At 40.5% G+C, this 23,134-nt stretch overlaps 1 protein-coding gene across 11 annotated transcripts in view; it reads right to left on the bottom strand.

Moving 5' to 3' along the window:
* The window catches only part of Efcab3 (EF-hand calcium binding domain 3), a 492,651-nt gene that overhangs the window by 92,145 nt on the left and 377,372 nt on the right, over positions 1 to 23,134 (bottom strand). For 9 of the 11 annotated variants that reach the window (XM_039086123.2, XM_039086125.2, XM_039086126.2 and 6 more), the window contains 15 exons: positions 21,169 to 21,222; positions 19,833 to 19,937; positions 18,788 to 18,841; positions 18,018 to 18,122; positions 16,694 to 16,747; positions 16,103 to 16,207; positions 13,583 to 13,636; positions 12,135 to 12,239; positions 10,946 to 10,999; positions 10,310 to 10,414; positions 7,515 to 7,565; positions 5,728 to 5,832; positions 5,113 to 5,166; positions 4,379 to 4,483; positions 3,354 to 3,407 (listed from right to left, as the gene is read on the bottom strand). In XM_039086123.2, the coding sequence (XP_038942051.1) occupies positions 3,354 to 3,407; positions 4,379 to 4,483; positions 5,113 to 5,166; positions 5,728 to 5,832; positions 7,515 to 7,565; positions 10,310 to 10,414; positions 10,946 to 10,999; positions 12,135 to 12,239; positions 13,583 to 13,636; positions 16,103 to 16,207; positions 16,694 to 16,747; positions 18,018 to 18,122; positions 18,788 to 18,841; positions 19,833 to 19,937; positions 21,169 to 21,222 (1,164 nt within the window). Of the gene's footprint in view, positions 1 to 3,353; positions 3,408 to 4,378; positions 4,484 to 5,112; positions 5,167 to 5,727; positions 5,833 to 7,514; positions 7,566 to 10,309; positions 10,415 to 10,945; positions 11,000 to 12,134; positions 12,240 to 13,582; positions 13,637 to 16,102; positions 16,208 to 16,693; positions 16,748 to 18,017; positions 18,123 to 18,787; positions 18,842 to 19,832; positions 19,938 to 21,168; positions 21,223 to 23,134 lie in introns of those variants that run through there. The other 2 variants (XM_039086129.2, XM_063269182.1) reach the window with 2 other exon arrangements.

The following is a 23,134-nucleotide window of genomic DNA, read 5'->3' as shown; positions in this document are numbered from 1 at the left end:
ATCTTGCTTCTCCTTCCCTGTTACTCATCCTATATGCTTTTCCCTTTGCATTATTCCCTCCTTATACATTTTCTTAAATAACTCTTAGCTTCATAACACATTATATTGTTTTTGCTACTTCCCGGTTTGTGGACATTGGTAGTTTATTAGTTGGCTTTAATTGATTTTATATTTTGCTTGCACTGGTATTCTTATTGTCATAGCAGTGTTATTTGGGACTGAGCCCTCAAGCTTAGGTCAATGAGACTATTCCCAAATGAAACTTGAAGAGATATCCAAACTAACAGATGTACAAGGTTGTGAGGAGCCATCTAGGAGAGGCTGAAGGCTAGCAGATGATCTTCCAGAGATGGCTCACCGTGGAACTGGGATGAATGAGCCTTTGGAGGGCTCAAGGGGCAGCTCTCAGGGCTTATTCTTGCTATTGGCATGCCTTTCCTGTCATTGTTAAATTGATACAACAATCCCTGGGCACTAGCCCACCCTAGTGGTCAGACATTTTGCAGATCAACAAAGATGCACTGTCTTACAATGATGTTATATAGACACATAGATGATTTCTTAATTCCTAATGAGGATTCTGTAAGATCTCCTAAATTTATACCAATAATTATTGAGCCCTTTATAAACGGGCTGAAATTAGAGCTCTCTATAATATAAAACTGCAATTAGGACTCTGCGACACGTCATCGGCTAATTGCATAGACGGATAGCAAGCATACAGATTTACAACTTAGGAACACACTCCTTTAGGCCACAAAACCAGTAACTAAAGATCATAAAGGGAACGAATGTTTTATTGTAGGTGCAAGGACAAAAGATACTATATTGACTGGGTTTATCTATACAAAATTTCAATGTTAACTTAGACATAAGAATTATAGTTTCAGACTCTCAATGAACATGGGGAGCTAGTGACAGATCATGTTTAGTTAGATAACTAGTCTTAATGTAAACATCCCTGTTCTTATTTCTTATTCAGTTTATGATTTGAATTTATGTTTGAACTTGCTGTGAACTTTTGAACTACTATGTGATCTGTTCTCCTGAAAAGGTACAAAAAAGTAGGGACGATGATATTAAGTAGGCAGAAGGAGACTAGGATAGAAGCATTTCAGAGATAAGGGGCTGGGCAGATGAGGAGAGGTAAGAAGAGAGCAGAATTAAATAGATGCAGAAGGAGAATAGAAAAGATGCAGAGAAAGCATACAGAAGGCTGGCGGGGTTCTTATTGACAAAAACAGGGCTTTCCCTTATAGATTTGTGTATAGGTAGAAGCTTTGTCTTTCTCTATGCAATAAGGGTTGAAGCTTATTTTTCATTCAGAATGAGTGAGTTCTTTTTGTGTTGGCACTTGGGCTTTGCTTCATATTGCACATGTAAGTATAGGGTGTGTGTGTGTGTGTGTGTGTGTGTGTGTGTGTGTGTGTGTGTGTGTGTGTGTGTATGAGACAAATATCTGGGCCCAATAAGAGTGTATGAACATGTATGTATGAATGAATGTGTGATGATGCATATTTGCTTGTGTGAAAGTTTTTCCTTTCGTGAGTGTGACTTTCTTCTACTGGATTAATAAAGGTTTATTACTCCAAGCCTCCCTCTAGATTGGCAAGTGAGTGGGGAGTCTTCCAGGCAAGAGAAAAAGGAGCCCCAGCAATTAATCCTTTACTTAATCCCCACTGTTTATTGCCAGAGAACTGTAGCTTCTGGCCTCAGAGTAACTTAGATTCAAGACAGGTAGACAGGTAAACATTATATTATAAAAGGAATATTAATCTCTCACAAGACCAACTCTTGCCCCCTGCCAACACTCTCTCCCTTGGCTACCTTTGAAAGAAGACCCAGCCTGGGGCAAAGCTCCTGGAGCAAATTGCAACACAGAAACACAAGAAACATGATAAGTCAAGGCAACAGGAGTCTTGCAAAAGCTACATATCAATGGTATTGAAATGGCTAAAGTGTCAGATGATTTCAAAGTTTACTTGTGAAAATTGCATAGGGGAGGGAGCAGAGACTGAGGGAATGGTCAACCAATAACTGGTCCAACTTGACACCCGTCCCGTGGGCAAGCACCAATCCCTAACATTAATGATACTCTGTTATGCTTGCAGACAGGAGTATGTTATCTTTTGAGAGGTTCCACCCAACAGCTGACTCAGACAGATATAGACACCCACAGCCAAACAGTGGATGGAGCTTGGGAACTCTTACTGAAGAATATGAGGAAGGATTGTTGGTCCTGAAGGGGATGGGACCTCCACAGGAAGACCAACAGAATCAACTAACATATACCCTTGGGCTCCCAAGAGTCTGAACCACCAACGAATATTCATAGGCTGGACATAGACCTCCCTACTTATATGTAGCAGATCTGCAACTCGATTTGGGTCCTGGACAACTAGAGTGAAGGCTATTGCATTACTTGTGGCCCGTATGTGGGATATGTTCTTCTAGCTGGGCTGCCCTGTCTGGCCTCAGTGGGAGAGGAAGAGCCTATTTTCACAGATACCTATTTTCACAGAAGTGTCAGGGTCAGTGGGTAAACCCAGGGGGGGGGTCCACCACCCAAAGGAGGGCAGGGGGTACAGGGGAAGGACTGTGGGATGACTGGGAGTGGGGTAGTGAGTGAGATGTAAAGTAAAAAAATTAAATTAAGAAAACCTGCAACTGAAAAAAAATGCCCTCGAATAGTACACTAACAAGCAGATGAATGAACTCAGGAAATTCAGGACCTGGAAAAAAAATTCAGCATCAAAGATGAGGAAGTCAGCAAGAAAGCCAGATTTTGATAAGAAAATAATACTAGAAATGATAAAAATCCCCAAATGAATCAAATAAAAAAACACAGTAGAAAAATAACTAATAAATTAGACCAAGAGGAAAGAATATTGTCAGGGACTGAGGACAAGGATGGGGAAATATTAGAACCAGATAGCAATGAAGCTATAGCGGAGGGCCAGAGAGATGGGCAGAGGTACCTGCTGCACAAGATGGATGACCTGTGTTCAGTTTCCCGAATCCATGTAATGAAGCCAGACGCAGTGGTGTGCGTCATAATCAACCCCACAGTAAGATGGGAAAGAAGCTCTCTCTCTCTCTCTCTCTCTCTCTCTCTCTCTCTCTCTCTCTCTCTCTGTATGTCTCACACACATAGACACACATATACATAGCCATGCACATATAAAGCATCCATGTTATTAATAATTGAATTGATGAATAAGGCTTTAGTGTTATTTATAGAACAATGGATGTTAATCTCTCTCTCTCTCTCTCTCTCTCTCTCTCTCTCTCTCTCTCACACACACACACACACACACATCTTAATTTTAAATCTTTCCATCATTACTTCTCACCAGAAAACAAATTGGCTGCATTTGACAAGGAGCTCAGTGAAAACTTCCCAGTATCTGAAACAAAGCATAAGTCAGACACAGACCACATTTTTCTTGTTTGCCTATGAGATTTTCTAAGTTGTCATCATAGTCTCAGGGGGTACTGGCTGCTTTCTGAATTGTTTCCTTGCCTGCAATCATATAATAGAATTTTAAAGAAGGTGAATTAACATGCTAAGTTGGATATTCTTCTAAATCATTATTTGGACCCAAAATGTACTACTTTAGGTGACAGGTAAACTTTTTCTGGGCACGAATCCCTGACTTTCTGTTTCTAACCCATCTGACCTTCGTTTTATATTCGCTGAAGGAAAACATGATGCCTTTTACTGTGTGTTATATGTGAAACAATCCCAGAACCCCTTTTCCTTCTCACCCATCAGTATCTGACCTTTTCTACCAGCTACCACAGTAACGTCTACTGTTTCCCTATGATATTCAATGTAAGTTTAGTAGTACCATTATCAGTCTTCTGTCAATACTGAGATTAATAGAGTATATATTCTATTAATATATAACATAATAATATTATATTTCTTTCTTTCTATCTTTCTTTTTTTCTTTCTTTCTTTCTTTCTTTCTTTCTCTCTCTTTCTTTCTTTCTCTCTCTCTTCCTTTCTCTCTTCCTTTCTCTCTTTCTTTCTTTCTTTCTTTCTTTCTTTCTTTCTTTCTTTCTTTCTTTCTTTCTTTCTTTCTTTCTTCCTTTCTTTCATCTCTATTTTGTGACAGGGACTCACTATGTAACCCTGGCTTGCCTCAAACTCATAGAGATCTGCCTGCCTCTGCTCCTAACCCTCATCCCCAAAGCTGGGATTAAAGGTGTGTACTACCACACTTGGCAGAAGCTCTATTTTTGCTCTAGAGGATTATAACTCCACGAGTGTGTCTTTCTTCCTAAGTACACTTGACTGGGAATCCCCCTAGAGAGTCTACCAGAAGAGTTCTGTGATTCCTCTTAAAGGAAGTCATAGTGGTAAATAAAATACCGTCGACTTTCAAGTAGTTCCGTAGTTCCTTCATGTCTTTTTCCTCAACATTGTAGTTCAGGTGATCCATGATGCTGTCTAGTTTATTTGTATAACCTTTTCCTCCTTGAGAAAGGAATAGACAAAATAAGAAAAAAATGTAAAATTACACTTCAATGTTTAAAATTCTACTTAGTTCCAGGGATTGGGTCATACAGGTGAAAAGAAAGCAAGGCTGTGAATGTTTAAAGAAAGAATAAAAGCAAGTGGCGGGGGGGGGGGTGAAGGGTGTGAAAGGATACATGTCACGAGACATGCTGCCAACATTTTTAGTAGATGTCTGGCGAAACAGGAGTGGCCAAGGCTTGTTAGCTGTTCCTTATCCATAGTAGAGATGTCAGAAGCAACCATAACTGTGGCTGCCAGGTTTGAAACCTGTCAGATTATCTCCATAAATTTAAAATAAAAGACATAAAGTGCGGTTAAAAAATCCTGATAAACTATAGACTATAACACTAGGGGTGAGAAATGTTTCCATGTTCAAGTTGTGAGATCAAGGCAAGAGGATCAGTGCAACTTAGGTGGGAGAAGGCCAGAATGGAGCTATGGCCTGTAGTATTCGTGAGAGACAGAGGAGTGCGGTGGAAAAACCCTGAGCAGAAACAGGCTATGGCTACCATTAAGTAATAAGTTGACTTTTCAGAAAGAAACAAACTTGAAGGCTTGTTTTACTTGGCATTGTACTTGTTACTCACTGTGAAAAGTTTTTAAACTATCCAACAATCGGTTCTGGTACACTTTATTATCCGCTGTAATAGAAGACACAGTCAGTGTCACAGACCAAGCAGTACTGGCACCCATAACGTGACTGTGGACCACCACCACGAAGGCAGTGACCTTGTAGATGTGGTGTATTCAGTCTTATACATACAACTTTCTTCAACTTAGCTTTACCAATAACGTGAAGGGTTGGCTGTTTTAAATGTCCCACTTTGTTAGGCTGATACTGATCTAACATGTTCCGTTCGTCTTGCTTCCTCTCCTGTCCTTAATTTCTTCGTGCTTCAGGGTTATCAGACATTACAGAACTAATGTCCCAACTCAAAAACTTGTAGTCAGATCTCGATTCATGAATTAATTTCTTTCTTAAGGAGTTCTCAAATTCAGTCCCAATAGAGTAAGACCCTATGTCAAATCGTCTCCATGGAAGCAAAGACTTGTGGCTTTAACCTTATCATTTATGACATACTCAATATGTGTTGAATGCAAACTTATGAGTAATGTATACTCAATGACTCCAAGCTAGCCCCCACAATGCACATGTTCAACCCCTGCCTCCCCGAAGCTGAGTTCGAATTGGAAATGCTCACAGGTAATTGGTAGAGTCTTCTTCAGGTCCCAGAGTTCCTTAAGTGTGAGAGCTATCCCTATGTCTTCCAAAACATCACCTATTTGATCAGCATTCACTTTTTTTCCTTTGAAAAAAATAGAAATGAAAGCAAAATGATTATAAACGGTGTCATGTAAGTTTACCTGCAGGGTTGGATGGTCAAAAGCCTAAGTCAAGAGTCTATGAGGATATTAAAAAAAAGACATAAATTATTCAATGCTAGACAGAAAAATATTTTGTAAGTTCTAATGAGATGCCTAAGGAGTATCATCTTATTCTAACTTCATTTTGGGTTTGCTTAGACAGTTCTCAGCCCTCTACCCACCTCTCTAGTGCCCATGTTTCCTTTGGAAACACACTTGAGATTTCCAAGCCCTTGACCATGGTTCAGATATATTAACCAAAATAATTTTAAAACTAAAATAACTAGAAAAAATATAAGTGAAAAATAATTTATGTTTTGTCTAACATAATTACTATGCTTTGCCAGGAACAAACATCTTAAGGTTGCTCTGACCTCATTTAACTTTGATATAAACTATGGTCTTTTGGTTTTTGCCTTTAGAACTCTGCATCCCTGACTTGGCTACCAAGAGACTTTTCAGAGGCACAAGCAACACAAACAAAAAACCGTGCAATTGGCTCTACCAGTGTGGTTGTTGGTTAGCCTCTCTGGTGGATCACTGCTCATTTCACTAAGAGCAACAGTGAAAATCAATATAAATCAAAATTCTGACATGGAGGTCATAGATCAATATGGCTATGGTATAAATGACTATATACATATTTTATAGATAAATAATGCCAATTCAAATGTTTTGCTTACTCTTTGGTAGTTAGATGTGTAAATACAATGCATACAGAACATATCCTACCTTGATTTCCATCTCAGATTCTCCCATATACCCTATCCAAATTCATGTTGTTTTCTTCTGTTTGTTGTTGTTGTTTGTTCGTTTTAATACCCCCCCCCCGTGTTGGATTACTACTGCCCATATACACATGTATGCACGACACCATCTACTGGAGCATGAACAAGGACCACATCACTGAAGGGAATTCACTCTCCCTCTCAACAACTGGCTAACAACTGCCAATGGTTCTTCCGTTAGGGGTGGGTCCTCATGGGGCCTTCCCCTCTGCATGCTATTTTTACTCTATATGGTAATATGATGAGGTGATCTATTCTTAAAATGACTATAGATATTTTGGATAAAATAGAATAAAGAGATTCATTCCCAAAAATAAGACAATGCATTATTTTTTCCAGTTGTCATAGTTACCTGGGTTTATTTTGACTGTGTGAACAGTGCAACTAAATTTAAATCATTGAGAAGGAAAACACAGGGGAATCCAGGATACTACAACAATAGAAAAATGTAACAGTTTTGGGGGGAAACTAATTTGAACTATTAGATAAATTTTTTTATCTTTTATTACATTTACTTTATTTGTTTCTTTGTCTGTCTATTTATTATGTTGTGGGCATCCTCGTGGAAGTCAGAAGACAATTTGCAGGAATAAGTTCTTTCTAATATATGGGTTTCCCAGACCAAACTTATGTCACCAAGCTTAGAACCAAGTGTCTCTACCTATTGAGCCATCTCACAGGGGTGCGTAAAATGTATTATTGATATATCAGTAAGACTAACAAATTAATGTACTAAACAAAGCCCCCATAATGAGGTTTGTAAAAAAAGTGTAAAGTGTAAACTTCATCAGAATATTGTGACTGAAAGTCGTTTTGCCCCAGGGCCTTTCACTGACCTGTGAGCAACTCCACATTCTCCATCATTTCACTCATCTTGACCATTTCATCTGCAAAGACAAAATGCACATAAGACCCAGGCACTCAAAATGCACATAAGACCCAGGCACTCAAAATGCACATAAGACCCAGGCACTCGAAATGCACATAAGACCCAGGCATGATGACTCACACCCAGAAATGTAAGACCTTACACTATGAGGTAAAACACAGAAATTCGAATTGTTCTGCTAATACACTAATCTTCTCTCCCAGATGAACATGGGATTGAAAACTGAAGCTCTGGGCTGGGGATTTAGCTCAGTGGTAGAGCGCTTACCTAGGAAGCGCAAGGCCCTGGGTTCGATCCCCAGCTCCGAAAAAAAAAAAAGAACCAAAAAAAAAAAAAAAAAAAAAAAGAAAACTGAAGCTCTGAATGTGATAAACAAATACAGCGCAGAAGGATGTGCCGTGTCTATGTGCCTTGGTGCTAGGAAATTTACAAAGCATTGTTTGATCTTTCCCTTGGCTGGTTCCACTTTAGAATACCAGAGCAATCTGTTTGATCACCTTAGCACTGCAGATTGTGAAAAGCAGCCAGGTGGCGTACACCTTTAATCCTAGCACTTGGGAGGCAGAGGCAGGCAGGTCTCTGAGTTTGAGGCCAACCTGGTCTACAGAGCAAACTCTAGAACAGCCAGGGCTACACAGAGAAACCCTGTGCCAGGAAAAACAAATCCAGCAATATTGTGGCTAGCGATCTGGCTGCAAGAGTAGGAGCCATACATGCTACCCTATTTGCTATTTTCTCTAGATAAGCTTGTGGCTTGTATGTGCTGGCAACTCACCTCCCTTCTAATCAGGTCTAAATGAAAAAAGACTTTGATTTAAAATTAATGTAAGGTTAGTTCCTGGAGTCAGACTCAGTCTAGGGTTTGGTACCACAGGAAAGCAGTAAACTTTATCTCATCACTATAACGGTGTTAAATAGATTTGGCTTAAATATATGGAAAAAAAACACACACCAAAAAACAAAAAAACAAAACAAAACAACAACAACAACAACAAAAAACCCCCTGGGCATTGCTAGCCATCAAGGAAATGTAAGTCAAATCACAATGAGATATCACCTAACTGGAGTCAGGATGGCTATTATTAAAGGAACAAAAACCATCATTGTTGTTGAGGATATGAGAGAGAAGAACTCTTACACACTGTTGGTGAGAGTAACGTTAGTGCAGCCCTTATGGAAAGCAACACGGAAGCTCCTCGAAAACCAAAACATGGAATTACTGCTGGACCAACAACCCCGCAGCTCAGTAGAGGGTCGAAGGAAGGCACGGAGGACTGAAGGGGGTTCTGTGCTAGCTAACAAATGCATCACCTCACGTGCGCTGTGATGCTCACCCCAACACTGCTCACAATAGACGAGAGAGAGCAGTGGAGAACCCCCTGGTGAACTGGAGGACTTTACATGAGATGAGTAGAGACAGACACTGCTCTCTCCCATTGTAGACTGAAAACATTGCTCTCCTGAAGCTGGAAGCAGGACACTAGTCAGAGGATGCATAATCGTGCTTAGAGCCAGTGTCAAGAAGCCAACTGCACAGCAAGTGACACGGTTAATGATTATTTGTTTAGTCTCCCTCCCTCCCTCCCCCCTTCCCTCCCTTCCTCCCTCCCTCCCTCCTTCCTTCCTTCTTTTTTTTTTTTCTGAGATAGGGTTTCTCTGTGTAGGCCTGGCTGTGGTTGGCCTCAAACTCACAGAAATCCTCCTGCCTCGGTCTTCTGAGTGCTGGGATTAAAGCAATGTGCCACCACACGCAGCTTTTTAAAAGTGTAAATAAATATATTGTTATGATAACTGTATGAGGTGATGCATCTGTTAATTAGCTAGATTTAATTATTGAATAAGTAAACTTTAAAAACATCATGTTACACAGGATATATACACATCACTATCAATTAAATCTAGGATGATTAGGTATGTTTTCTTTCCTGAGCCTCCTGGTGATTGGATGGATTTAATTCTTTCCCCTGAGGGCCAGAAGAGGGAGTCAGATGCCTGGAACAGGAGCGTGTATAGGTAACCATGAGTACTGGGCACTGGGAACCAAGCCTCTGCCCTCTGGAACAGTGGTGGGCTCTCTTAAGCATCAATTCTTGGCTCTTGCTCCTTTCTTCTCCTGTTGAAATGATCCTTTGTTTATTTTCTCTGGCATAGGGTCATTAAATATTCTCAGTGGCATTAGGGTTTGTAAGTGGATCCCCCTTGCTTGACAGATGAGTCATTTCTTTGTTTTGTTTTGTTTTTCTTAATCATCTTTTTATTTCTTTTTTTAATTGGATATTTTCTTCATTTACGTTTCAAATGTTATCCCCTCTCCCGGTTTCCCTTCCAGAAACCCCCTATTCCCTCCCCCTCCCCCTCCCCCTGCTTCTATGAGGGTGTTTCCCCCATCCATCCACCCACTCCCTTCTGTCTCCCTGCCCTGGCATTCCCCTACACTGGGGCATTGAGTCTTCATAGGACCAAGGGCTTCTCTTTCCATTGGTGCCTGACAAGGCCACCCTCTGCTACATATGCAGCTGGAGCCATGGGTTGCTCCATGTGTACTCATTGGTTGGTGGTTTAGTCCCTGGGAACTCTGGGGGGGGGTCTGGTTGGTTGATCTTGTTGTTCTTGGTTGCAAACCCCTCCAGCTCCTTTCTAACCGAGGCATCACAATCTGGGATAACAGGTTTTCCCAAGAGCATTTCTGGAAGTTTGTCTGGGGAGCGGAGAGGCTCTCTGAAGACACAACAGTACCCTCACCTTCAACTGGCAGACGGTTTGTCAGGTCTTCAATTTCTTCATCCTCCAGATCGAAGCCCAAGTCTTCTAGAATGTTGCCCAGTTTGGAGACATGACACTTCGACCCTTAGGAAGGAAGGAGCCAGAGGCTAAGTTACCACGGACAGATGCAGTCCATTGCATGGTGACAAATAGCTCTCAGGGCTGCAGCCACTGTGGAAGCTGAACATGCATGTAATGTGCCAATACTGCTCCAGAGGGTCCTTTCTTTAGTGTGCAAGAAATGTATATTTAAAAGTTAATTATGTATCAGATGAGTTATGTGCACTTTATTTAATTATGTATCAGAGGAGTTATGTAAGTTTTTACTTATATATTCATTATATGTACTGATTCTATAGACTATAACTATATTTTTTTAGATGAACTGATAAGTTACATCAGACAACTAGCATCCTTAATCAGCAAACAGAATTTGAAACACTTTTATTGTCAGAAGACTATAAACTACATTCGGTATAGTTGCATCTAAAAGATCTTTAAAAGTAGAGAAAATAAAACAAATCACCTAATTACTGTGTAATGACACGATTTTTTTAAAGTTAAGGTAAAGACTACAGATTATAGTTTGAATTGCCATGCTGAGATATCACTTACCAGAATGCCACTTTACATGATCAAGTAATACGCTTTTAAGTATTTTCCCATCTTCTGTAAAACAAGACGCGATTATAATTAGAGAAAATGATGTATATGGTAAAAGTGGTACAGAGGGATATGATTTTAAGTGACGATTATAAAGATTTACCTTTAAAATGTATACATCTACAGTTCCCATGTCTACAAACACTTCTTTACAAAGTGTGTGAAATATGGAATATATTTTTTTACGACTTTTGTCTCTCTGGGGATTGAGCCTAGGGCTTACACTGATCTAAGCTCCAAGGTTCCTCTTGTCCTCCTCCTTTCCTTCCTTCTCGTCCTCCTTCAAGTAGTGCTCAGGCCTAAACCCAAGGTTTTGTATATCTGAGCAAGTGCCCTGCCACTGAGACTTCCCCAGCCCTGGACAAAATTCTGAAAGTGAAGCTAATGGATGTCTTTCCTCACACTCGGCTCTCTCTTTCTTGTTCCTTGTTATTGTTCGTTCATCCTTTTCTCTCTTTGTTCTATTTAAGCTTTATTTATCTTAAGGTATTGGCACTATTTAAAAATATTTATCTGTGTATGTGTGTGTGTGTGTGTCTGTGTGTGCATGAATATGTGTTTGTATGTGCATGCATTCATGTGTGTGTATGTGTGTGTGTATGTGTGTGCACGTGTGTGTGTGCGTGCATGTGTGCATGAATGGGCAGTTTGTCACAGTGTGTGTGTAGGGTGGAGTAGAGCTTTGGATGATGTCAACCATTTATCTTGCTTAAGACAGGATCTGTCTTGTTTGATGTTGCACTGTTATTCCAGGCTGGGTGTTCTGGAGACTCTTGTGGAATCTCTCATCGCCACTTCCCATCTCATTGTAGAAGGACCAAGATTACAGACCCAAGCACTGCAACTTTTACCTGTGTTCCAGAGGTGTGAACTGAGAGCATCAGTCTTGGACAGCAAGTGCTTTACTCACTGAGCTATCCCCCATAGCCAGGAACGCCAAGATTTTAATGCCAAGATTTAGTTTAAAGATGCTGGCAGGGATCAAAACAAATTCAAACGCCAAAGACACATGCTTTCCTAATTACAGCTTGAGTTTTCTAGGTGTTGTAGGGCAAGGCAGGGGTTAGTTTTTTATGATGTTCTCATGCTGAAGTTTTTACAAACATGAAGATACATCCCATAGGGTTCACACAGTACCTACCAGCAACAGGCAACCTTTTCAGCAGGTCACTGACGTCTTTATCTGTAAGCTCTATGCCCATGCTTCCGAGCACTTTTTGTGTGACTTTAGCATCAATCTTTCCTCCTTTAGGGAAAAATAATGGAAATTATAAAAGTGAAAATTGCTTGCTGACTTTGGCTGACAAAACTAAGTTTGTACAAAACACATGGAAATGTGTTCAAATTCGTAGAAATTATGCATTTGTGATGGTGTAAATGACCTCAGAAGTCATACTGTCACAGTTGTGTCTTAACATTTTCTGAGTTAGAGTAGATGTTAAGTATTTTGGATGAATGATGCTTGGTGTTGACTGGGCTATCATGGTGAAATGCAGCATAAAATAAAAAGGAGGTTGTAGGATGATGTCATCATACAGGTGAGGCAGGTACAGGATAGAATAAACGAGGATAGAATTGGACGAGAAGGAAGGATGGTGGGAGAAAAGTTTGAAGGAAGAGGAGTAGACAGGAATAGAAGACAGGAGAAGGCGGCAGAGAAGCCGTGGCGGAGAGAACATGGAAGCTGACGTTAAGATTCCACTCTGTGTACTTACAGGTTGTTTGAATGTTCTTGAGGATGGATGTGCATAGGGTTTTGCATGTTTAGGTGGGCAATTATATCTTATCAACTGGATCAGAGGTCATTGTGTTGTGTGTTCTTTCATGTGGCGATTTAAGTGTGAGAGAGTGTGTGGCAGCTGGGACACTGAACTGCCACGGAATTGGGATGTGTGTTTCTGGCATGGTGGCAACCTGCCTTGGGAACTGGATGGGTAGAGAGATTGCTGCCAGGCTCAGAGAGAGGCCTTTGGCAGTGTGATATGGGATGGAGCAAAGCGGGTGAGACTAAGATATCTAGCAGAGATCTTGGGACACTGTAGTGCCGGACCTAGAACAGGTAAAAAGACTGTTTTATTTTTTTATAATTTTACAACAACAGGAGGTTTCCAAATAAGTGTAGAACTCGTTGTACATATATATCATCACAGGATTTTGCCAAAATGGATTAAACAAATATAATTTTCATGCCAGTTAAAAATTTTGAAGCCAATGACAAGATAAGAAAACTTTAAGTGTATGCATGTAATATATATGTGTATTATTTGCACACACCTACATAGGTATGTATTGTGACAGGATCCTTCTATTTAGCCTTAGCTGGTCTGGAACTCCCTACTGGAGAACAGGTTGGCCTTGAACTCCTGTATTCCTCTTGAATGCTGGGATTACTGGGGTAAACTATCTTACTGTGCAGCCCTGGCTGGTCTGGTACTCGCTAAGTATCCAGATTGGCTTTGTAGCAAGTCTTCTGCCTCAGCCTCCAGAATGTTGAAATTACTACATGCCAGCTGAGAAAATTCAATTTAAAAAAAATGTATGTAAGCGTGAAGCTCTTGTGTAGTATCTTTTACGAAATGTCTGGCTTACCAGTCAATTTTCTTATTTCTTTCAGCATTGTCTGAAAATTGGTCATCCCAGAAGCTGCAAAAGGCCACAATTTACATTATACATAACTGTGCACTAATGCAGAGATAAATAGGACTTTAAATAGGACTTTTTCTTACGATTTTTAAAAAAAATCACAGCATAATGGCATACACAGATGAATGTGAAACGAGGAAAATTACTCTTGCCATATGTTACCTAGTAATATCATCATCTACTCTCTCTCTCTCTCTCTTTTTTTTTCAAAACTTCCACCTTATTCAGTAGACTAAGGTACGTGCTGCCAAGCCTGATGACTTGAGTTCAATTCCTGGGACACACAAGGTGGAGGAGAGAACAGATTCCAAAAGGTTGTCCTTAGATCTACATACTCATCATAGCACACATTGCCCAACACACACACACACACACACACACACACACACACACACACACACACACACACCCCGCATGCGCGTGCATGCATGTACACACTACTAATCTTAATCTTTGTGTATAATTTGCATCTTCCTCTTCGGGACTTGTCTCTTTAGTTTATCTACTACGAGGTCCTCAAATCAGTGCAACTTGTTAGAAGTGAAGATGTAGCATATTTAATTTTTCGTTTTTCAAAAAAAAAAAAACTTGTGTGTAAGTGCTGTGCCTATATGTGTGTCTGTGCATTATATGTGTGTGCGAGACCCACAAAGCCCAAAAGAGAGCATCAGATCCTTTGCAACTGGAGTTACAGATGGCTGTGAGGGACCATGTGGGTGCTGGGAATCAAACCCTGGACCTCTTCAAGAGCAACACATGCTCTTAACTGCTGAGCTATCATTCAGCCCAAAGGTGTAGGATATTTCAGGACAAGAAAAAGAATAACTAGAAACTTTGCCCATTATTGGTATTTCTTATACTAAAGGACGTGGCATTGCTATGTGATCCCATTCTTCCTCAGGGGGTTATTTCTATTACTGTCAGGAACCATAATGGGACAAGCTAAGAACTAGCAGGTGATCTTCCTGAGATAGTCTGCTTTGGATTAATATATAATCTGTGACAGGTTCATTCTTATTGAGCAAGGCTGTAGGAGAGTTCATTTTTTAGGAAAGATTCCCGCTATTAATATGCTTTTCCTGTTATTATTAAATATATAACAATCACTAAGTAATAACACACCCCTTTGGAGCAGATCTCTGCAGATCCATGAAGATGTACTGTCTTGTAGCAATGCTGTATAGACAAATAGATGACTTCCTAAGTCTTATTATGATCCTATAAGAATTCCTAAAATTATATCAGTGACTGTTACACTCTTTTACAGTGGGACTGCTATTAGGTCCTCTTCTGATAGTCAAAACTGCAATGAGAGCTCTGCCAGTCTCCCAGGTGTCACCGTTAATTGCTCTTAGAGAGTAACCAGACTTTCTCCTACTCAGAGCACATTCCAAGAGGTTGTAAAACAACTAGCCAAAGGTCACAGAAAGGGAGCTAACTATTTATTATAGGTGCTAGGACAGAGGATAAAAAATATTGACTGAGTTTATCTATACAAAACTTCACTAATAACTTAGTTATGGTTTTAAACTTCAGTGAACTTGTGGAGCTGTGACATTTAATTGGGTGGGGGGTGGAGGGGAGCTTGCTTAGCTTACAGTTTCAGAGGTTTAAGCCAAGACCATCATAACAGAGAGTGTGCCAGCAGGTAGGCAGGCACAGCGCTGGAGCAGTAGCTGAGAGATCACATCTAATCATAAGTTATAGGCAGAACAACTAGGACTGGGCCTAGCATGGACTTTTGAACCCTCAAAGTCTACCACCAGTGACTTCTTACAATAAGGCCATGCCTACTCCATGAAGGCCACACACCTACTCCAACAAGGCCACACCTCCCAATCTTTCCCAGATAGTTCCACTAACTGGGAATTAAACATTCATACATAAGATCCATGGGGGCCATTCTCATTCAAACTCTTACTGTGTATACATTTGTGTAGGTGCACATGTCACCATACCATGCAGTTGTCAGAGGACAACTTGTGGGAGTCTGTTCTCTCCTGTCTGATTCTTTTGAAAAGAAGAAAAAAACATTGCAGCTTAAAATTGCTAGTCTATCCAAGAGTTGAGGCCAGGAAAGACTCTTGTGGGCGGTCCTTAAATTAGGAATAACAGACAAAGAAGTACATATATTACAAGGTAGAGAAATAGATAGTTTGATGACATAGCTTTTAGAAACTGAAACGATGTAATTAATATGAAATTAGCAACCTTTTCAGTGTCGTAGGCTGTTTTCCTTCACTGTCCCTTAAATAAAGATGTGTCACCTGTAACACACTGTAGCACATATATCATATACATCAAAATTAGTGAAAATATACTAAACCAAAATGTGCTATTACATGGTCTGGATCATTCTTTAATATATATATATATGCATCAAACAGATGATGCTTCTGGAGGCCACAGGCATAAGTGCCTAAGGGTAAGAGTCCCTGAAAGGTCTGATAACATCCATATGCTTACAGTCAGCTGGAAGGTTTTCTGACAGTTCTTTTACTTTCTCATCTGACAGCTTGATCTTCAAATTTTCGAGAACATTTTCCATGTTATTGACATTAACTGTCCCACCTAAAGAAAGAATCAGGAATACCAAACAAATGTAGTTAACTTTCACTGATCCCTCATATTATGGCTGTCAGCCAGAATGTCAACAACCCAAATATTCACAGTGCACAGACATGGCCAAAATGGAAAGGGAACTGAAAACACCCTTTCTCAGTCCAGAGGAAAATCCCAAGGAACCCATTGTTCCATCAGTTACAATGGTAGGGACTAGGAAGCTCACTTTAGTTTGCTGAGTTAATGACCACTCCCCCGCCTTAGCCAATTCTTTATTTCACATTTTCTATGTGGAGCCAGATTTGAATTTGACTTTTTGTCAAGAGCCAATACCGTCAGGAAAATGAAAAACTATTTGGAAACGGTGGCTGTGAAGACAGGAGAGTAAGTATGGGGTTAGTGTGGGAAAAGTGGTCTCTATCAGAGGTCGACTAGGGCATGGCACAGGTAGGAGGCCAGGACTCTTGTTCTCTTTCTTCTCATTGTGCTCCTCACCTCCGAAAGATTTCAGCTCATCTATCAATCTTCTCTCATGTATGTTTCCTTCATCTGAAAAACAGGGGCACACGCATATCACAGAAAAGTGGTACCAGCAACTCGGTGAGACAGCGTGAAGCCATCAACTCAGTCAGGGGCTTCTTTGTTTTGACTTATATTTGATATTTTGCCTTCCCAAGAGTACCAAAGCATGGAACAGAGAACATTTTTAGAGCACATGCTTAACTGAACAGAAATATCTAGTCATTTGTTGCAAACATCACACAGGAATACAAACACATCTTTTCTTTGCTTCTCTTTTCTTATCTTCCTTGTTTCTCCCACTTTCCTCTTCCCACCAGCCTCACTTCCTCCTCACATCTCCCAAGTCAACTTTCATTACAAGGGTGAAATGGTACATAATGTTGGCTTTCATCTCCAATCATAGGAAATCAAGAAAAGAGAGATGCTGAAAAAACAAAATTATGCTTTGTGTGTTAAGAAAAATGTCGGGGTTGGGGATTTAGCTCAGTGGTAGAGCGCTTGCCTAGGAAGCGCAAGGCCCTGGGTTCGATCCCCAGCTCCAAAAAAAAGAACCAAAAAAAAAAAAAAAAAAAAGAAAAATGTCATTTGAAAAAAATTTGGCAGCTCTGGAAAAAAAACAAAACCAACCAACCAACAAACCAACCAACCAACCAATCAATCAACCAACCAAATAACCAATCAACCAACCAATTAACCAAACAACCAACCAATTAACCAACCAACCAACCAATTAACCAACCAACTAACCAATTAACCAACCACCAACCAACCAACCAACCAATCAACCAACCACCAAACAACCAACCAATTAACCAACCAACCAATTAACCAAACAACCAATCAACCAACCAATCAACCACCAACCAACCAATCAACCAACCACCAACCAACCAACCAATTAACCAACCACCAACCAACCAATTAACCAACCAACCAATCAACCAACCACCAAACAACCAACCAATTAACCAACCACCAACCAACCAATTAACCAACCAACCAATCAACCAACCACCAAACAACCAACCAATTAACCAACCAACCAACCAATTAACCAACCAACCAATTAACCAACCAACCAATCAACCACCAACCAACCAATCAACCAACCACCAAACAACCAACCAATTAACCAACCAACCAATCAACCAACCACCAACCACTACCACCACTACAACAATAACAACCACCATCCTAGGATACAGCACTTATATCAGAAGATAAAATTTGCTTTTTATACATGTCTTAACACTGACTGGACTTTCTTTAATACTCTCACAGTGTTTGAAATGCTCACCATCAACTGGTAGATTTTTAATCAGTTCCACCTGTTCTTTGGGTGTCAATGTTATCCCAGTATCTTCCACAAAAGTTTTCACATCTTTGATATTAACTTTTTCTCCTTCAAAAAACAGAAATGGTAAGTATAGTCTGCAATATGAAGAGATATCTAAACAGCAAAAGGCATGGAAGAAAATTGTCCATGTTTTTATATTACACAATGTAACTGTTACGGAAAAAAGGCACAGAGAGACTTTATTCAAAGCAGAATAAACAGGAGGACAATCAGAACACGTTTCACTCTGGGGAGAGAAGCTATTTTATTACACTTTATTTAAAAATTATTTGTCTGTTGTATATGCATGTGTGGGTATATTTGTGGGTGCATGTGCATGTGCAGGTATGTGTGGGCATGGAGGTCAGAGGTCAGCCTCAGCTGGGGTCCTTCAGTGGGCCATACACCTTGAGATTTTGAGACAGTGTATCTCACTGGCTTGGAGTTCATACAGTATGATAGGTTGGCCTACCAGAAAGCCCCAGGGATCCACTTAGCCCTACCTTCCCAGTACTAAGATTAAGAGTGTGCCCTCACAACTTGCTTTTATATAGGTGCCAGGGTTTGAACTAAGGGCCGCATGTTTGCTAGTCTAGATGAGGGATGCAGTACACTGACAGGACTCCAGGGTTTTGTTTATATGCCTCCCTTGCTTGTGTATTTATGTGCTATTGAAAAGACATGAGATATTAAAATTTAGGGTTTTAAAATTTATATAACTTTTAACTTGCCTAGAACTGAGTTCACATCTGTCAGTACTTTTTTCAAAGGGATACTTCGGCTAGCTGTAATACAGAACACAAATGATTAAGACGAGGACATAGAACTTAGAAAAATTATAGATTAGGATGTAATAGGAGAATATACATTTTACTAATCTACTTGTGTTTACCATAAATGTATATTTCCTGTTTTGGATTCAGAATTCCTCATTAGAATTGTGGACTGTGGCCATTATCTTGAACACAGGGTTTGGCTGTTGTATGTGTCATGTCTTCATGGCACTTAAGAACCTTATCCACAGTCTTTGAATCTTTAGTTGCCTTCTAAGTATGGTAGTGACACCATTCAAGATGCCTCTCTCTCTCTCTCTCTCTCTCTCTCTCTGTTGCTGTCATCTCTCTCCTCTCTCTCTCCCCGTCTCTCTGTCTCTGTCCCTCACATTTAATGTAGACATTGAGCAAGATGCTTCCTATCCTCCATCTATTCCTGATACATTGTGCCCCCCATGTTACCCACTTCCGTATTCATCTCATGTCACTGATATTTTAGGAAATATTAATGGTGTTCTACTATTTCCCACTGTAGATCCTTCTCTCTGTCTTTGTAATTCATTCACTTTTCACCACTGCTCCCATTTTCTTTATTCCTAGAAGTCCCTGGCCTGTCAGTGTGCTCTCAGCATTCACTGGGACAGCATGGTGACTTCAGATTCCAAAAAGACAAAGAGATTCAGCATTCTTTCTTGTTTTCAGGCCAAATTTCTCTCCATAAAAATATCTTAAATTCTCAGATCAATCTAATTGTAGATTCGGGGTGCGTGCGTGCGTGCGTGCGTTCGTGTGTGTGTGTGTGTGTGTGTGTGTGTGTGTGTGTGTGTGTGTTTTGTCTAAATGACCTGGAACTTACTAGGTAGCACAAAGTGGCCTTGGACTTCTAGGAATCCTCCTGTCTCTGTCTCCCGAGTGCTGAGGTTGTAGGTATGCAGGAATTCTTACACTTATTCCCTAGATTCTGTGCCCCTTGCCCCCTCCCCATAAACCCCCTTGTGCTTACCACCCGCAGTTTGCTTCTGCATCACCTTCTTCATTTCTCTGTTTTTGAGTTTCAGATCCAAGTTCATGAGGAGCGTCTTCAGCTTATTGGGATTAACTCTTCCACCTTAAAAAAAAAAAAAAAGACAGGAATTCGAGCAAACTCCAATCTAGACATAAAGACTTCTCTTGCTAAATTAGAGTAACATTCCCCGTGCCTGACTACTGTTAAGAGCTAATTAGGCTGGGTGTGGAGGCTATGTCTTTATTCCCAGGATCTGGGAGGCAGAGGCGGGTGGATCTTTATGAGTTAGAAGCCAGCCTGGTCTTCACAGAGAGTTTCCAGGACTTCATAGTGAGACTTTGTCTCAGGAAACAGAGGCAAATAAACATAGAATAAAAAAATTAGAAAATTATTTGAAAGTGGTTTGGCAATGACGTTCCTTTAAAGTTTTTATGGCTTTTGGGCTACCACTTTCCACTCTTCACAGAATGAGAAGGGCGAATGTACTTGTAGTTTTACGTATGATAGATAAAATGGAAAACCAAACGGCACCTCTAGGGATTAAATATCTACTTAAGTGGCTGGTGTTGAGCTTATTTTTATTCCACAGAAAAATATAGCTACATATAATTATTATATAGGATGGTTACAGTAAGAGAACAGTTTTTAATTGGGTAGAGTTGTGGCATCATGTAGAGTACAGAAATTGAAATCACTGTCCTAGCAAAAATAGTCATGACACGAATGGTGCCTGTGATTATATCTGCCATCACCCAGCAAGCACATTAGTTACTTGTGAATCTCAAACACATTTATCCCTTGGTTGGATGAATGGGTACTCCATACGCCCATCACAAATCAGTTACTTCATCTCGACTGCAGGCATGATAATTGCTTCCGGCACTGAAGGGAGTGACTGTTAGAGTAAGACCAGGACACGTGTGCAAATTTCCAATGGGGTGTTAGAGCACTTCTGACTATATGAAAATTTTGGTATTTTAATTATAAATGGCTTAAAGATATCAAGTGGTTATGACTAGGTAACTGGACTCTTGAGTTGCAGTATTTTTTATTTTATTTTATTAAATGAGCATTGTGGTGGTTCGAATCCAGCACAGTGATGGTCAAGCTCTCAGGAGATCCATCCAAGACACACAGAAATAGAGCTGTGTGTTCAAGGCTGATTCCTTTCAACTTGATGCTGACCTAAGTTACATACCAACTACATACAAAAACATGATCAATACATAGAAGAGCTACCAGAGGAATCATAAACTAGGAGAAAAGGACAAACAAAGGCTGAGACTATCAAACCAGTCCTATTTGTCACTTTCTCATGACATCTGTCACTCACCTTTGTAAGACCTGAGAGTTGACAGGAGTCTATTCCGAAAAACATTATTATTTTCTGTTAAAAAAAATCACAGTTCAGGTCAGAGAATGTCTTGGAGAATACAGAGTCAGACTTTTTCATGCTGTGGCTGACTTACGAAGTTCGTCTCCACCTTCAAGTCATGATGAACTTGAAGATGAAGACCATGACGATTCAGAGTGAGCATTTGGTTAGAGGGTGAGAGCTCAGGTTTAAATGCTCAGGCTTGGCTTCTGACTGGCTGGTGGCCTTAGGCAGATCTATACCTGCCATTCCTGCACTGTAACCTTGGGATGAGTGCTATCACAGTGTGGAGAAGTTGGCTCCTGAGCACCATTAGGACTAAGGTAACTAAACTATTATTACTACATCAACCTCCACAACAAACACTGGCTGATGTAAGAGAGCGGAAACCCCACAATTCATTGTTCTTATCTGTCTTCTTTTCCATCTTTAAATATTATTTTAAAAGGCATTTATTTTTACTTTTTATGTCTATGAGCGTTTGCTTGCATCTATGTCTGTGCATATCATGCTTGCTGGTATATTTGAAGGCCAAAAAGGGCACCAGATTCCCTGAAATTAGGGAGACAGATGGCTAAGAACCAAAGCTGGGTCCTCTACAAGAGCAACAAGGTTTTCTTTTCTTTTTTTTATTGAATTTTTTAAATTTACATTTCAAATGTTATCTCCTTTCCTAGTTTCCTGTCCATAAACCCCCTATCCCATCCCCCTCCCCTTTCTTCTATGAGTGTGTTCCCCCACCCATCCACCGACTCCTTCCCTCCTCCCCAACTTGACATTCCTTTACACTGGAAGGGGGAGAGGGGTCGAGCCTTGACAAGACCAAGGGATTCTCCTCCCACTGGTGTCCAACAAGGCCATCCTCTGCTACATATGCAGCTGGAGCCATGGGTCTATCGGTGTGTATACTTTGGATGGTGGTATAGTTCCTGGAACCTCTGGTTGGTTGGTATTGTTATTTTTATGGGGTTGCAAATCCCTTCAGTTCCTTTAATCCTTTCTCTAACTCCTCAGTTCTTGGTTCAATGGTTGGATGTGAGCATCTGCCTTTGTATTTGTCAGGCTCTGGCAGAGCCTGTCAGGAGATAGCTATATTAGGATCCTGTCAGCATGCACTTCTTGGCATCAGCAATATTGTCTGGGTTTGGTGGCTGTATTTATATGGGCTGGATCCCCAGGTGGGGCAGGCTCTGGATGGCCTTTCCTTCAGTCTCTGCTCCAAACTTTGTCTCCATATCTCCTCCTATTAATATTTTTGTTCCCCCTTCTAAGAAGGACTGAAGCATCTGCACTTTGGTTGTCCTTCTTCTTGAGCTTCATGTGGTCTGTGGATCGTATCATTGGGTATTCCGAGCTTTTGGGCTAATATCCACTTATCAGTGAGTGCATACCATGTGTGGTTTTCTTTGTGATTGGGTTACCTCACTCAGGATGATGTTTTCTAGTTCCATCCATTTGTCTATGAATTTCATGAAGTCATTGGTTTTTTTTTCTTTTTTTTTTCTCTTTTCTTTTTTTCAGAGCTGGGGACCAAACCCAGGGCCTTGCGCTTGCTAGGCAAGCACTCTACCACTGAGCTAAATCCCCAACCCCGAAGTCATTGTTTTTAATAGATGAGTAGTACTCCATTGTGTAGATGTATCACATTTTCTATCCATTCCTCTATTGAGGGACATCTGGGTTCTTTCCAGCTTCTGGCTGTTATAAATAAGGCTGCTATGAACAAAGTGGGCATGTATCCTTGTTATATGTTGGAATATCTTTTGGATATATGCCCAGGACTGTTAATATCTGGGTCCTCAGGTAGTACTATGTTCAGTGTTCTGAGGAACTGCCAGACTGATTTCCAGAGTGGTTGTACCAGCTCAACAATGGAGGAGTGTTCCTTTTTCTCCACATCCTCGCCAGCATCTGTTGTCCCCTA

The sequence above is a fragment of the Rattus norvegicus genome, chromosome 10 (genome assembly GCF_036323735.1).
Source record: "Rattus norvegicus strain BN/NHsdMcwi chromosome 10, GRCr8, whole genome shotgun sequence".
NCBI classification, from domain to species: Eukaryota; Metazoa; Chordata; class Mammalia; order Rodentia; family Muridae; genus Rattus; species Rattus norvegicus.
The sequence above is the reverse complement of the archived record's forward strand: the minus strand, read 5'-3'. Positions and strand labels throughout refer to the sequence as shown.